Source organism: Suncus etruscus, chromosome 16 (genome assembly GCF_024139225.1).
Source record: "Suncus etruscus isolate mSunEtr1 chromosome 16, mSunEtr1.pri.cur, whole genome shotgun sequence".
NCBI lineage: Eukaryota > Metazoa > Chordata > Mammalia > Eulipotyphla > Soricidae > Suncus > Suncus etruscus.
In genome coordinates this window covers 15,946,460-15,964,379 of record NC_064863.1, presented here as the reverse complement: position 1 = coordinate 15,964,379, position 17,920 = coordinate 15,946,460, and the positions used below count along the sequence as shown (strand labels likewise).

The following is a 17,920-nucleotide window of genomic DNA, read 5'->3' as shown; positions in this document are numbered from 1 at the left end:
GCCCGTTTTGAACTCTCTACAACCATACGTCTACTGGTGATTGATCCATTTGAAGCCAAGATCTGGCAAAAAATAAAAATCTTCATCACCACTGACTCTATATCTTCCTAACCATAGCACTGCATATTGTCAGAAAAAAAAAAAACAAAATCTCAAGCAGGTCCTACCTATTTAATGCTTTGCTTTCTTTTTCTTCCCCCATGGGCAAGTGGTCCTAACTATTTTCAAGTGAATTCAGAAACCTAGTGATCAAGTTTTTTTCTGCCTACTCAAAACAAGACCTTTGGTTAGGTAATAATTACCTATATAAGCCAGGGATCTATTAAACAACACATTCTATGCCCCGTGGGTCTAATCATAAAAAATGACAAACAAGTTCATCAACATCCTCAAAGATTTTGGTGACATGATGGTTGAAAAGTAACACTCTTTAAAGCCTGTGCTTGGTCCTTGGCTCTTTGTTGTCAAACATCAACAGTCAAGAATGCTCCCTCGAGGACAGTGGCAGGATCAAAATGTCAGTGGTGGATCGTTCCACCGAAGGGCAGTGCAGACACACTGCTTGAAATAACTCCATGCTGTGTGCATGGGAGCCTGTGGTGGGCTGTATGTTCATCAGAGATCAGCCAGTTCCCCGCAGCAGGCTCCAGGAGTGGCAGCATCCATCTGGCTGGACAACGGTAACCCTAGCAACTACAACCTGCAATTCCAGCACAACCACTGGCGGATTTAGTGGGTCCGGGGCCAAACAGGCCAAGAATGAAATGAAACAGCAAACTAGAGCACCTGCCCAACTAGGACATTTCCACTTTCATCAAAACTAGCAGAAATTAATTCAGGAGGCATTTTTACAGAGGCCCTGTGGCTGAATTTTTCTTTTATCTCCAAAAAAGAAAAAAAAAATTCTAAGACTAAAGTGATATCAGAGTGTTTCAATTTTACAGTCTTATCATATGATATGAAGTATTTGGTGAAAATGCAGCATTTTTTTTAAAATGTGCCTACTGAAAAGAAAAAATCTTTTATGTGGAAAAAAAAAAGTCCAAAGGTACTAAACATTCCAATTAGCCAATTATCCTTTAAATTTAATTTGATTCTCTATTATTCATTATGCCTTCTCAGTGCTATTATTTTCTCATCCTGGTTACAAACTCTAAGCCCACAGAGATTTCACTCATTACATCAAACACTTACTGAAAGCTTTCAAAAGGTCAGGCTTTATATCAGAACATAGAGATACAAAAAAAAAAATGTTTTCTATACACATCTATCAGAATTTAGATGCATAAAAATAGAAAACTGTAACTAAGATAATTTTTACAAGTACATTAGAGGTGGTGAGATAATAAATAAATTATAATTTCTTGGTTCTGATTTCTGGATAGCCTAAATCATTTTAGTAGGAGCATGTATTCTTAGAACTGTTCAACAAGCAAAACAAAAAATATGGGTCCTCTTATAGTAGTGAATTAGCAAACAAAAATATTAACCAGAAGACAGCTTAAATAAGTGTTAAAGTTAATAAATATTTTTCCACAAATAGATAAAAATTTAAGTTTCCTTCTTAGCAGAATTCTAATGATGAAAATCAGTTAGAGAATTTGAGATCGTGTTTCAAAGTGAATGAATCTCAGGTATAAAATAAAGAGTTCTTGGTTTGTAAAAATTTTCTTCATTGTGTTAAATAATTTAGTAACTCCAAAGCCCTCTGTGAACCAGAAAGGAAAAGTTTTGATGCAAACATGCCAAACAAAGGAATCACTGCAACCTATATATTTATTTCTAAGTCAGTTGCATCTTCTTTCTATAGATACAAGTGAAAAATGACCATTTGCAATGTGCTGTGGAGACTTAAGCTTCTGTTAGAAGTTTGGGTAAATATAATAATACTCAAGGAAATAAACTGAAAACCACAAAACAAATATTTAGAGCCAAGTGTCCAAACCACAGGCCTACCACTGACATTCCTTCTTAATGATTGTGGATTAGTAGTGGCAAATCCGAGTTGAGAAGTGAGACCCAGTTCCTGATGGTCACTTTTAAGACCCCCAGCTCTGTCTTAAGGAACTTTAGATATGCCCCCAATGCATATGATTGCTACTCGTAAGTGTCAAACAGCTATAATAGATGATTTCAAGCATCATCAAAAATTCTACCAGTTAACCAATTCCAGATTGCTCTGAGAATAATTTCTCTCCGATCTAAAAGTGGTGATTAAAACACAGCCTGCTTGTTGAAGAGAAGCTATAGGGGTGGTTGGAGCATAGATATGTATACATATTATACATACGCACGTATGTATATATATTAAGAAAACTATGTGCTGTCTATTTTAACTTCCAAAACATCACCCTTTCCTTTTTTTCCCTTTACTTACACTTTCCATCTGTCAACAAGTGCCTGTAATTTTATTACACTGTCCTGTAGTTTATGCAGAGTTAGTATTATTTTACAGAGTTCTGTTAATGGACTGGATAAATGGGAATGCTATTGAAACTGGGCTCCTGCTCCAACAAACACAGCTGCAACTGTACTACTATTTCTAGGCAAACATCTTGACCTGAACACGCAGTGCTCTCTCAACCCATCCAAAGAGAAATTGGAGCAGACAGCAAAGGAAAAACATATTTGGCCGCTAGTAGCAATCAACCGTGTCAAATCATAATTCATATGCAGTGTACCCCCTTTTCTTTTATATTGCATTTACAATTAAAAAAAAAGAGCCTATATCCTTCTTCACCTGGCATCTCTGTTTCAGTCCAGAGTCAAATGAGCATTATTCATTACAAAACTGCAAAGAATTCTTTGTCGTATCCAGTACATACAACTAACTTTAGGCAAAATAACAGTTATACATTTCAAACATGTGTGTGAATAATAAAACAAATGAAAAAACTTTATCTCTAGTAATATATTAGGAGAAACAGCAGAACATAAGGGTACAGATACATTTAAGTGGAAAGAAGATGTAGAAATACTAGATAGAAGTTAGAAATACTAATGAGTTTTTTACAAGTATATTCTGAATTTATTTCAAAAAGTTCTGAATGGACAAAGTTCTGCAACTATATCTACACGGCAGTTCGGAGTTGTTTCATCTTTGTCTACAACAAGCAGCCAAAGGTTTTCACTGCCCCAACATATTCCATTCCTGGAGGCAAATCCTACAACCTTATTTCTGTTGCTTCCTCTAAGAAGGTTTCATATTTGAGCTGTAGAGAATACAGGGGTTATAGTGCATGACTTGCAAGTGATCCCCGATTTAGATCCCAGTACCTAAAACGGTCCTGGAGCCGTTCCAGGAATGATGTCTGAGCACAGAGCTACAAGGAAGCCCCAAACACGAACACAGGTATGGCCCCAAAACAAGCCAAAAGTTTTCTTTCTAAGTTACCACTGATTGCAAAAGACTTCTTCAGATGTCACTTTGTATAGACACATTTGCCCTACTGTTGGAGTATTTGTTTCATGGCATCTGTATCACATACAAAAAAATTGACATTGTCACCTATCTCTTGGAAATGACACATGTCAAGCAATTTTACCAACTTGTGTTCCATTATTTATTAAAGACTCTTAATGGTGATGGAGTAATTTAATTAGAGATTGCCCATATCAGAAGTGCTTACATAAGCTTATCGCTCATCCTTTTTGGAGAAGCATCATTGCCAGCAATCCACTAAATAAAATCCAGTTGAGCTGATTAAAAGGAAAAGTTCTTGATGTGAGGATGCAGATGGCAGGTATTAAATCCCAATTAATGCTAAACAGTTATCCAGCCAGCTCTTGTTTTCAGGCTTATCTGAAACATTCAAGTCCTACTTGCAAAGAGTCCCCTCTAAGAAATACAACTTTATCTTCCACCACTCCTCAAGGGAATCCTTTGAGTCAAATAGTCTCATCCTATCTCCAAACTCATTTTTCTACCTCTATCTTGCCCTGATTTAAGCAGCTTTTAATTCCCTAGAAAAAAGGTGATCTTCGAGTATAACAGGTCATCTTCCATTTATTATTCAAACATTTCATGTTTTCTTTTTTCATACAGCAGCTTTATAAAGTCACAGAAGTCATAATAAAGCAGAAGAAAAAATTTGTACAATTCACAATGCAATATTTTTCAAAGAAAATGTAATCTGTTGATGATTGGTTTGGGTGAGGGGGTCTTTACCAAGTAACCCCAATAGAAATTGTCTAAAAATGGATCAAGCCAAATACTTCTAGACTAAAAATCAAACACTGTGTTTCACAAAATAATAATGACACTCTCTGTATCCTCCTTCACCTTCATCCTAATAAGTTAATTCTAAAGAACAGCAATTTCTTGTGATATATTTTCATAGTTACATAAAAAAAGATCAATTTTGCTAGGAATGCTATTGATTTTCTTTTGTGGGACTATATCTGACTGTGTTCAGGACTTAAACCTAACTCTATTTTCAGGGATCACTCTTAGTTGGGTCAAGGGAACTCTATGAAATTTTGTGTAGAATCCAGGTCAACTGTGTGCCATGGAAGTACCTTACACATTGAACTATATATCTGGCTCTAAAAACTGTACTGCTTTTATATGTGCAGACTCTTTTATAGCAATAATAAAATAGCATTCACTATTTACTAATCTTAAAGTAGATACTTAAAAAAACTTCAATTAACCAAAAATTAAAACATTATACAAAATACTATCAAAACCAATTCAGCCCTTAAAAACTATGTAAAAACATTAAGAATGCATCTTCCTCTAGATACATACAATTACTATACATATATATTACAATAGTCAATATCATAAGTCCTTAATAAAAACAATCTCTCTAGGGCCTAGAGAATTCCTACTTTAGAAGTAGTCTTAAGTTTTCTTTACTTGATTTGTTAAAAAATGCCCTTAAGAGATTGAATGAATCAGAAGATATATATTGCCAGGTGACTTTGCAGTGAAGCACTATAAGCAGCAAAGTCAAAATCTAGCCACAAGATCTAATGAGTCAGCTGGTCACATCTTTGCTTACTCACGAAGTTATCACTAATGTGCTAAGGTGTCAGGACAATCTTACAGAGATCCTGCCTACAGGATCAATCTGCAATTGAGAGAACTGTTTGCGATTTCTAGGATTGTCCACCATATTGAAACTAATGCAGACTTGTAGTTGAGACCATGAGGCTGCAAAGCTAAATTACTTTTCTCTACAAGCACAACCATATGGGATTCTCCAAATCAGGCGAAACCCCACTAAACAGTTCATTCTCTTGGATTTCCTTTGTTATTTCACAATGACTCTGGATATCAGAAACTCAGAAACCATTGCTTTTCACTTTCCTAACACTTAATAGTGCATTTCTCATCCGTACCATATCTGTCATGGGCTGAAAAAAATATAAATTTTACAAGTTTCCTAAAATGTGTTTTCTCTATTACGCATGAGCTCAGTGCATAAGCATCCCAGAGAGGGGGAAAGAAATGAATCTGCCTAAAAACCTCATTATATTTTCCCCCAAAGAAGTACTTCCGATAACCTGCTCTGATGCATTTGATATGAAATCTTTGCCTATAGTCATTCTTAGTATTGCAGAGTTTAGGGTTTTGGCTCTAAAAGGAACATGTAAGAGTAAAATTTATAGCTCTCTCTAAATTCCTTATAATAATGTTTCCAGACTAATAAACACTACTTGAGTACAGAAACAATATATATATAAAAAAGAAAGAAACTGATATGAAGGTTTCCAACTTTGCAAGAAAACACTGCCAACTTCCTCCAAAGAGGAAGTCCAGTGCAATATTCCCTCCAAAACTTAATCAAAAATTCCCATAAAGAAGTAAGGTAAGTCTCTCCATCATCGCATGACCAAAAAAGAAAAATATAATTACAACAGACTAGGCATAAATCAAGAAATGCAAACTAAATCAAACAGCATGAACCACTAGAAAACAAATCATAAATTTCCCTAGGAATAAAAGAGAAAAAGGCAAACTTTTAATCCATTAATCTATCAGGGAATCGATTCCAGGAAAGCACAAGGAAACAGATCCAAAATCCATGTAATAAAACATGAAGTACTACCCAAAGCAATAATAACTAGTTCTGTCTACTTACAGCCGGTATAGCTTCGCAGTCCCCAGAAACAGCAACTCAGGAAACAAGTGAAGGTGATTTCTGTTTAAACGCCTTTTGAGAAAAACAAAAACAAAGTGTCTATTACACAGAAAATACCCAATCTTTGAGACTGTGACTGCTTAGTGTCATGCCTCATCCTGGACTTCTGCAATGAATGAAATGACATTCAAGGGAATTCAAGCATTTCAAATCAAATATTCGTTACACCTTTTGTTCCTGACCCTTGAAAGCAATTTTCCATCACGCTCACTCAGATGCTTGGGACCCAAGCCTTTACTCATACCCTTTACCACATCAGTCAAACAGAAATTTCAAACAAAGAAAAAAGAAAAACTTCTAAACTCACATTCTGGTATCTACGTGTGGCCAGTCTAACACAGGACAGAAAATATCACATTAAATTGAACCCTAAAATAGTTTATACACTGTCCCACAGGATGTGAATTTTCAGCCATGTCATTGTGGAGAGAAAGAGAATTCAATTTAATTAACTTTTCATTTTGGTGCATTTTGGGGAGAAAAGGAACACACACACACACACACACACACATACACACAAACACACACACATGAGAAATTGTCAATGTGATCTGTCACAACTGGAAAAATAGGAGAAAACTAGCAAAATTCAAATTTCAGTCCATATTCACAATCTTGCATAAAATTTAAGGATGAAGTGTAACTAACAGTAGGGGTGATCGATGGTTTAAAGGAGGATCTTTAAAGTTTAATAAATTGGAATATCCAAATTTTAGGGAAAAATATTAAATGTAACATTAACTCCATTGGAGCCCACATACTAAGTAAGTATTATCTTTTTTCTTTTGGTTTCTTGGGCCACACCCATTTGATGCTCAGGAGTTACTCCTGGCTAAGCGCTCAGAAATCGCCCCTGGCTTGGGGGGACAATTATGGGACACCGGGGGATCGAACCGTGGTCCTTCCTTGGCTAGCGCTTGCAAGGCAGACACCTTACCTCTAGCGCTACCTCTCCGGCCCCAATAACTATTATCTTTCTTAGTAGACACTGCATCCTTTCTAATGAACAGGCTAATTCTGGCCCTGATCTAGTAAGACTCTACCCCCTCCTTTTTTGTGTGTGTGTGGTTTTTGGGTCACACCCGGCAACGCTCAGGGGTTACTCCTGGCTCCATGTTCAGAAATTGCTCCTGGCAGGCACGGGGACCATATGGGACACCGGGATTCGAACCAATGACCTTCTGCATGAAAGGCTAACCCCTTACCTCCATGCTATCTCTCTGGCCCCACCCCCTCCTTCTTTTACATGTTCTACTTACCATTTCAGTTCTAATTAAATGTCTATCTTCTGCTTTTGCCAAATTTAAATATAATGACAATGAGCTAATACAAAAATGCACTTAATGATTTACAAGTTACCACAATTCTAGATATTAAGGAAGTCCAAAGACTAAAGTCAAACTTCACACACACACACACACACACACACACAAATGATGATTGTGAAGTCTTACTCATATTTAGGGGGACAGCAGATTAGGATACATTAATCTTGACCTCACTGAACAATCATTCACTGAGAATACAATCATACATATATAGACACCAGAACAGAAATGTCACAGGTGATTCTAATTTAAGAAGAGCATAAGGAAAACTTTTCCTTAGAAAGGTCTTAATTAGAGACATTAAAAATGAATTGATTTGTATTGAGAAACTTCCTCACCTACACCTGGTAGTTATTTGATATGTAGATTCTAAGGTCCCTTACCATTGTGTTGTCCCTCCTAAAGATTCTCTGCCCTTTGTTTCCCTGAAAATACCTTGCATCCCAGAGTTGTGCTTAAAATGTCATCAGCTGAAAAGTAAAGTTTGTCTCTCGTCTCATAGACTTGGGTCCCCATACAATGTCTGCGCAACCCACTCTCCCTAAAGTGGATTCACCGAAATCTCATTGATGGCTGTAGGACAGAAGCTGCCTACAGCATAAGTCCTTGTTCTGCATACATTAAAACACACTGCATTAAATCTTTTCCTGCAAAGAATGTAATAAAAGGGAAACCCACGTTGGGAAGTAGGACTAAGTGAGCTTTAGAACTTGTTTTAAACTCTGAAATGTAAATAGATGAAGACCATTCATTTTTTTTTTAAGATCAAGTCCCATTATTAAGTAGCAGATCATGTACAGAGTCATTCTCAGCTCATAATAATAAAATGTATGCTCAATCAAGAAAAGCACACGGTGACAATTAGCAGGAAAACAGTGAAGTCAGTGGGCAAACTCTCATTCCACTTGCACTCAACTTGATGAATAAAGGTTATTTTTAAAGTAAAATCCAAAGCTTTTCTTGATTTAGAGGAGACAGACAAGGAACTGGGAAGGGGCTACTTCTCTAATTATGACCCTGCTATATTTTGTCCTCGGGAAAAATAAAAACATATGTCTGTGCAAAAATAGTAATGACATTTTTTTCCTAGAGAAGCAGTCATTATTGGAAAACAAGTCCAGAGAGGTAGTGCTGATTTAAAAAAAATCGCACAAGGGGTTGGAGCAATAGCACAACAAAGAAAGCGTTCACCTTGCACAAGGCCAACCCAGGTTTGAGCCCTGGCATCCCATATGCTCCCATACAAGCCTGCTAGGAGTGATTCCTAAGCACAGAGACAGAAAGTAGCCTCTGGGTATGGCCCCCAAACAAATAAACAAGCAAACAAAAATACCACAACTTATTTTGTGACTTATTTTGTCAAAAATTACTAGAGCAACAAATACTGTGTGTGGCAAAAGTCAAAACCAAGCATGGTTTTTCATTTCCAAGTTTTTGCAGAGGCCATGCTCTGAGCAGAATTTCTCTTTACACCCTTGGTGAAACTATTCTGATTCCTTTATATACTATTAGGTCTTCTCTGGTCTGTAACCCTATATACTCACGTCATATAAGAAACACAGACTACAATACTTCATTATATTTATTCATGTGAAGATTTGCTTCCTACCAACCTGTCAGCTCCAGTATAAGGCCATATATTTTCATATCCCTTCCCTTGTTCCTTGATTTTTAGTGAGTTCTTGGGCAAAATGGTGTCTGGGTAAAAACTACACTCTCTAAATTTTGAGATATATACATATAGTAGATACACATACATATAATATCTATATATCTGAAAATGATTATATCCAGCCACTTTTCATCTACCATACTACACAGAATACTTCCTACGGGTCTTATGCCACTGTCCAATTAAAAGAGTACACTCTTATGCCCACTTTAACAGCTTGCTTACATCTCTCTCCCTCCCATTGTCAACTTTCAACATCACCTCAAAGTTAAAAGGAATTCTGTCTGATTATACAAGCTCAGAATAAGTGACCCAACTATGCTATGGCCTTCGTGTTAAATAGCCCAAAGCAGTTCAACAGCAGATTACAGTGAGTAAAGGTGGATTTCTGATTGAATACAGACACTTTCTTTCTTAATAGGTTCACATTCCAGTAAATCTGAATTTATTCAAAAAGGAACAGTCGAGCTTTCAAACTCTTTGAAAATATCACATGAACTATCTCATTCATTCTTCTCCATCCATCACTCTAGGAGTAGGTACTTTTGCTAGTGCTTTTCTGAGGAGCACATGCAGTTAACAAAAGACAGAGCTAGAACGTGCATTTAAAGGGATTGACTCTAAGACCTACTCTCTAGACCACTCATTTCAAAATGACAGTCTAAATAAAGGGTCCCAATCAAAAATTCAAAGGATGCAAGGCTGAAATTGTCCTTTCCCTCAATATATCCTTTGAAAAAGGTTGTACACGATCCATGTCTTAAGTAATAATAAATGAAATATTGAAAATGACATGCTAAATTCAAATTAACGAGCTCTTTGACCAGCTCACTGTTTTAAATAAATATCTAATTAAAATGCCCAAGGTCAAGAAGGAAATAAATACATGTCTAAAATGTTTATTTGATCCCCAGAAAAACATATGGTGTCCCAAACCCTGTAAAGAAAGATCCTTGATCATAAAGTCTAGGAGAAAGCCCTGAGTACTCTCTGGTTTGGTCCCAAACATAACAAAACAAAACAAAACAAAAATCCTTCTATAAATTCAAGTACTTTATCACTGCTCTGCGAACTGTTGACAATCCCATATGCTACACTTACCATGCATGCATAAGACACGGTAGTATCATAACCAAAATGCAGGTAACAAGTGATATATTAATATGAAGAGATAATGACCCACATTTTTGGTGGAATAGGTGAGTCGATGTAGCTCAGTTTTTACTCTTCACTCTGCTCAGGGAATTCTCCTGGATACACTCAGGGGTTCATGGCTTAAACTCAGATTGGTTGGATGCAAGGCAAGAGTCCAACTCAGCCTCAACATTTCATTTAGAAAATTATATGATTTTGTTTATATCCTCCTGTTATCTTTCCTATCAAGAGTGAGAAATAACCAAACTATAAATGTGGAGCTAAAAGTGAAATTCTACAAAAATAATCAATGAAAAACATAAAAGAGGATATCAGAAAACAAATATTCAAAACACAGAGACTTTTTAAAACAGCTTTTTTGGTTTGTTTGTTTTTGGCACACCTGGGTGTGCTCAGAACTTACTCATGGCTCTGTGTTTGGGGATCACTCATGGCAAGCTTGGGAGACCATATAAGATGTCAAGAATAGAACCGAAGGGAGCTGTGTGCAAGGCAGATGTCCTACCTATTGCACTAGCAATCACTAGGCACCCAAGGCCAGAATTTCATTCAATGACTATTAAGGTGAGAGCAATTTCTAAAGAGTTGGAAAAAATGTAACCCACCTGCATCTCATGGACAGAATGAGCATTTTAAAGATGAGAGTGTCATCACAATGAAAGTGACAAATAGTCAAAATAAAATTATAAAACGTTCAAATCTGATCGTCTCCACAGAGGAAAACAGCAAATAGCAAATTAAGATGATCACAGAGAAGAATTTCTGGAAGCCAACATTATTAGCTCCATTACAAAGACCAAATAGGTCTGTCACTATTACGAAAAAATAACCCAAGGACTGTTATCAACTATTTTGTGACATCCTGATCCTGGGTCTTCACCACTGAGGTAGAATTTGTCCAAGAAATCTGAAAGCTGATTGAAAATTCTCTGCATAGTAATAAATGACTTACAAACATGTGTGATATGTGTCTCTGAGGCATTTTTTTTTTATTGAACGAAGATGAATCTCAATAACTTTCCTCAATGCTCTGGGCTATTTTTCAGCTTGACCTTCAGTAGGTTGAATGATCTTTGTGTATCTCAAAAAAAACAGCACAGAGCCTATGAAATGTTGTGGGTGTTTTGTTTGTTTGTTTGTTTGTTTGTTTTAACAATTTCAATCTGAAGGGCAAAGCCTGAACATTGTTGACAAGCACAGATCATAGTCTGTCAGCTGCTCTAGTGAGCTCTCTATTGGGAGAGGTATAATCTATTGTTTCTCCACCCCTACTTGAATTCACATAATAATTTTATCCTAATCCAAAATACCTACAAAAATTGCCAAAGGAAATTAGCAATGTGTGTCTCATATTTGCCTCTCACTGTAATAAATATCCCATTAGGTATTTCGGAGTAGGTGTTTCATATGTTTTGTGAGTTATATTAGTAGTGTCCCTAAGCTGTAGGAAGCAAATGACAAATGCTGCCTTTAAAATGTATTATTAGAACTAGTAAGATAATTCCAGGATCAGGATACACAGCCAGGTTATTTTTATATCACTGAGATTGGTCCCAGGCTCCCTAAAAAATTCCAAAATATGGGGCCTGAGTGAAAGCACAGCAGTAGGGCATCTGACTTACATGTGGCTGCCCAGGACGGACCTGGGTTTCATCTCTAGTGAAACCATCCCATATGGTCCCCCAACCCAGGAGTGATTTCTGAGCGCATAGCTAGGAGTAACCCCTGTGTGCCACCGGGTCTGACCCAGAAAAGCAAAATAAAAATTCCAAAATATACATCATTTTCCATAGCCTAAGTGCCTTCTTCACAAATAAATTTACACTTTTCTCTGAAAAAAGTTTTCAAATATTTTAAACCAGAGATTTTAACTTTCAAATCATAGTAGATGAATTATTTTCAGCAGCAAAATAATTTTATCCTTTTCCCTGGCAGAGAGATCAAACATTTGTAAGAAAATGGTTGTTTCCTATATGCCTCCCTTACTTACTGGTATTTTTCTAGATCCTGAGAGAAAGTGATCCAAATACTGTGAAACTAACATGAAAGGAATTTCTATTTTCTTCCCATATCTATTGATCATCTGCTGAGGCAGGAAAAATGTCAGAATGAAAACAATCGTGTTTATATATATACATATATGTATATATACACATATAAAGAGAGTGAAAGAGAGAACAGGAAGGGTATAAATGCTAAAAGCATTTCATATACATTTAATTAATATTGAAATAATTCCTAAACTTGGCTTTTGAGAGCAAGAATAGAGATGCTGAAATGCATAAATAGTTCAAGTATGAACTATGTAAATTATTTATCTCCATGTATTTTAAGATGAAATAGAGTAATTATCTTGGAATCAGAAAACAATACAGTAGATTAGGTCCTTTTCTTGCACACAGTTGACCCAGATTATATCCTCAGCATCCCACGTAATCCCTGAAGCCCAGAAGTCATCTGAGTCGAGCCAGAAATCCTGACATAAGATAGGTTATGGTCCAAACCTACTCCCTATTTATCTCTGCTGTAAATATAAGGAAACTCATGTTTTGAAAGATAAAGCAATTCAATCAGGATGTGTCATGAGAACTGAAATCCAGAGCTTTCTGATGTATAAGTGGATGTTTCTGATTTTGAGAGGGAAGAACATTTCTGATCTTGAGAGTGAAAGAGAAGAGAAGCTTACATCTATAAAAACTAGTCAACGGTGCTATCATGTTTCATAGGACACCAAATAACACCATAGATAATTATGTGGAGCCCAAATAGAGAGAAATATAGAATATGCATGTCCTGTGTCTTCAATTAGAACCTACATAAGCAGCAGACAGCCTCTAACAATCTCTGTGGGCAGAGCCGAATAAATTATGACAATTTTTGTAAATGCTAAGTAAAAACTGTACTCCAGTGTCATACTATATATAAAGCAACCTTAGAATCGCCCAACTTTTCTACTGAAGGTGCTTTTCCCCACTATTCATTCCAGCCCAGCTGATCTAAGTTCCTTTCTTAGCAAAAGGTAAGGGCAAAACTCAAGTCCATGCAGACAAATTTCTCCTCCCATGTGAAGTTGTGAAATGCAGTCTGGAATGCACAATTCAAGCAGAAAGGTAACCAACAGAAATGAAAGACAGAATTCAATGGAAAATATTTGACATTCGCGGCTTCCACAAATACATGGCAGCAGTGCAAACTAAAGGACCCATTTCAGGGGAGGTAGAAAGGACAGAGCATCTAGCAAACACTGTTACAAAGGATGAGCCCAAAACAGATGTGGGAAAAATAAACAGCCTTGCTGCTCACAATGTATAAAACGGTCCACCAAGAGCAAACAGGACTCCTCACTACCCATCAACTTGAAGACCCATAAAAAACATTACATGAGAAACCTTCTCCAATGGAGTTCGGGCTCTGCTAATTAACAGTGCACATGCATTGATGCTTGAGAAAATATAAGAGGAAGCATCCTTTTTAAATGGCTTCAGAAAGCAGATACACAGGTAAGAATGGCATTGAATGTCCTTCACATATTCAAGTGATATGAACACTCAACCCTATAGAGTTTTGTTTTTATTTTCTCATGCACTGCACATCCTAAGTCTCTGTTACCAAGTTTGATGCTTTCTTTTAAAAGCCTTTCCCAAGAGGGGCCCTGGAAATAGTATAGGAGTAGGTAAGATACTTGCCTGTATGAGGCATATCCTGGTTCAATCCCCAGGAAGTGTGAATGATTCCCTGAGCAATGCCAGGGAAGACCTCTAAGCACAGAACCAATGATTGCCCCAAGCTATGCTGGCATAGTCCCCAAAACTCAAAAAAGAGTAGAAATAAAAACCTTTTCCAAGAAAATATCTCAGTGCTTTTCAGCTTGGGCAGAGACTAATTTTATTTAGCTATGTATTTATTTATTTGAGATGGGCCTACATTCTTTTCCAAGAATAAGTCCCATTTGTGTGTACTGAGTTTTAGAGAAGAATACATTGTATGGGGCCCTCAGAGCAATAAAATTAGTAAGATAAGAAAAACAAGGGATAAGGCCCTTTACTTCAGATCTATGCCACTGCATCTACTCAACTTGACCCTCCACTACTGAAAATCTTAATACCCCAAGGACTGAGAGAGTAAAAGAGAGAGAGAGAAAAAGGGAGTGAGAGAGAGAGAGAGAAAGAGAGAGAGAGAGAGAGAGAGAGAGAGAGAGAGAGAGAGAGAGAGAGAGAGAGAGAGGACCTAGGCTCAATATCTGAATATAAAACCCTGAAGTCCTACTAGGTCCCCTCAAAACAAAAAAGCACACAAAATATAATTCTATTCCCTAGCAAACCACAATCTCTCAGCCTTCCACTGCATTGGATGATGGCATCAATAATGAGTCACATCATAAATGGTGTGTGTAGACAGAGAAAGCAATTCAGCATCCCACCTCAGATAAAAGCAAACATACAAACCAAAACAAAAACCTATGTCCTTCAATGTCTTTTCATGAGACTAAGATTTAAATCCCATAATAATGATTTACAGGAAAATGCATGTGGTTGTATCAACTTGGAAAAAAAAAACCTATAAACTGTAAATGAGTCACAAAATTAACACCAGCCCCAAAACTTTCTAGCTCCTAAAATAATGTGCTTGATCCATGTAGGACAGCAGGAATAACAGCCTAAAAGTAAATAAATACCTAATTCTGCATAAAGACTTGATTTGGGGCACTTTTTGTGAAGAAAAAAAAAAGTGTATGTCTGAAGTACAATTAGTTATTTCTTAGCGTGCTTCAATTTTGGTTGGTTTGCCCTAATTTCCAGGGATTAATTACTCATTCCTTTACATTTGATGAGATTTAATAACTGTGATTAAAGACATGAGACCAGCCCAGTTATATGGTTTCTACGAGACACACATTCACAGGGTTTCATTTTCTTCCTGGAGAAGCAGGTAGTTTTGGCAACACACAGCCCCAATGGAACTCTGCCTCTGCACATGTTAGTCCTATCCTGTCAAAACAGGAAGTAACATGTGCACATGAAGTGTGGGCGGGACTAAAACAAATTCCCTTTTCCAGTGATTTATAGCCACAGCCCAATGCAGAGCATCTCATTTGATATTGTTTTCTACACAATAGAAAGAAGGGAGTGAGGTGATGAGGGAGGCACCCAGGCAGGAAGAAAGACAGAGAAGGAGGAAGAAAGGTCAAAGGGAGATAAGGAAGGAGGAAGCCTTTTAACCAGCCATCTACTTTTTGACTCAGAAGCTTATATTTCATCAAATCCCTTAAGTGGAAAAGATAGCTTTCTTTGTGTATGTAATGCAATGATTTGCAAAGAATTGCTTTCTCCTTCCATGTTTCATGTGAAGTTCAATGACTGCTGCAAGCAGTGAAGAGCTGGTGATCTACAATCCAACTGATCTGATCTGGAATTTTCAGAACTTGTCTTGTTTCTCTAGATCAAGTCATAATTCTACTGACATAAACATTATACATCACAATGATGAGGTTTTCACAAAACAGAACTGAAAACTGTTTAAAATGACAGAATATCTTGGCAGTGTGAATTGTATTATGCAAAAATATTAATATTAGTTTTTATTTTGTGCTCTTTTTAACACAAGAAGAATGAAAGTTACCATACCATACTGAATGAATGGAATTACCCAATTAATCTGCATTATATACCTATGAGTAACTTAGCTTGAATTTTTTTTAAATGACTAATAAAATAAAGTTCCCACAACATACAATTTAAGGTTGTTATAGATAATGCCTTCTCTCTTTCAGGAGAAAGAGGGGTATGATTTTAGGTTAATGACGGGATCATAAAACAGTCCATGTACAATAGCCCACAGTATTTGAAACTACCAGAGAGGTGTTCCTTCTGATTTTTAAAAACAATAAGTTGAACAAAATTTAAAATGGTCTGGCTCGCTATTACACAGACACATTCCCTAGCAAAAAATGTTATAATGCCCTTTAAAGTATTTAAAAAAAATATTTGAAAAGTGTATCCACAATGATCCTAAGAAACGGTTTTGAATTCCAGAGTCTGAAGGAGATGAATTGACTGTCAGATAACAATGTGTTTCCATTGGATGGACTTGGCAGTTGTAAACAAAAGGAATTTTCTCAGCTTTTCCTCACAAATATGAAATATTTGCCTTTACCCAACAGCTGGGCTGATTTAAAGAAGTCCTGAATATATATTAGTTTTCATTCAAAATTACAAATCGTCCACCCACTAGGAAACATCTGACTGCATCTTAGTTGAAGAGAAAAATGGCTGTGAGATGAACTGACTTTCCCCGGGGGAAGGGAAAGTTTAAAAGAAATAAATAAAAGCACCAACTTACAACTCTAATCAGATTTCAGAGTATAAACATCTGAATTAATAATTTTTCTGGAAAGCGAACTTATTCAAGACTACAGGGTCAAATGTGGTTCCAAATTCATTTAAAAATTTAATGAGACCTGTTGTTTTCTGGTGTTTTGAAAGTACTTAAAAGTATAATATAACTATATATGTGTATTATGAGCCTGCATGAAGTATTCTTCAATAATATGTAAGTTTGTAAGTTATGCATCAAAATATTTAGATTTCCATGCAATCACCAAGGTTTTCTGTTTTTTGTTTGCTTATTTTGGGATTATTTTTTTTTTTATCAAATTACGGGTGTATAGATGATTTTAACTTAAATATCTATCCATCTTGCCAGTCATTTAAATTCAATTGATAACTACTAAAACAAATGGTTTAAATATATCTCTGAAAATTACTTCCTAACAAGCATTCACAGATTAAATGAAGGAGATCAAAGAACAAATATGCTCTGAGTATTTCCAATATGTCAAGAGTTAGATTATAAACTCTTTGTTATGAGTTTAAGTGAATATTTACCTCAGTCTTAGTGCTCTTGGAAACTAATTTGAAGTCATGGTTTTAAATTTATTTTGAATTCCACAATTAGAGAACCTAGGTTGTCACATTTATCATGAACAAAAATTTCAGTCAATAAATAAAAGATTTTTGTTAGTTTATGTAAAATGATAAAAAATAGCTAATTAATTTACAAATTGTTTAGAAGTTTATAGATTACTTTTCTATTTACAAACACAGAGAATACAGAGAATTATGTCTGCCTGTTGGCCCAAGGTACCTAAATACTTGCAATGCTCAAAATAAAACCAGTTTTATTATTTTAAATAAAATAATTTTTGATGAAAGTAATTGAATAATTGTTGCTGATTTTATTATAACTGTTATTTGCTCTTAAAATGTAAACCTAGTTAGCCTGACTTACAAAATTATGATATGGAACTCATAGTTCAAAATACAAAATATGCAATGTATTCTAATGGTTTCAAATAGAATTTTGTTTCTGGTAAACATATATTGCCGACATAATTAATAACACATATAGATGACTTTAAGTTTGAAAAATAAAAATAGCTTTTAAGCTCTAAGGTAGTTAAATAAATGTCTTCTTAGAAAAAATAATAAATTTTAAAAATGAAAGAAATTTTCTTTCCATTTCAACTAATATTTAAATTATTTAAAAGCAAAATAAAAATTCCAAAATACTGAGAAAGCTCCAATATAAGTAATGAAATAGATCTGTAAATAGTTCTT

At 35.8% G+C, this 17,920-nt stretch overlaps 1 protein-coding gene across 1 annotated transcript in view; it reads right to left on the bottom strand.

Moving 5' to 3' along the window:
- SLIT2 (slit guidance ligand 2) overlaps window positions 1–17,920 on the bottom strand; it is a 375,780-nt gene that overhangs the window by 352,158 nt on the left and 5,702 nt on the right. Inside the window, 1 exon segment of the mRNA XM_049789962.1 lies at window positions 6,090–6,161. Coding sequence (XP_049645919.1) covers window positions 6,090–6,161 — 72 coding nt within the window.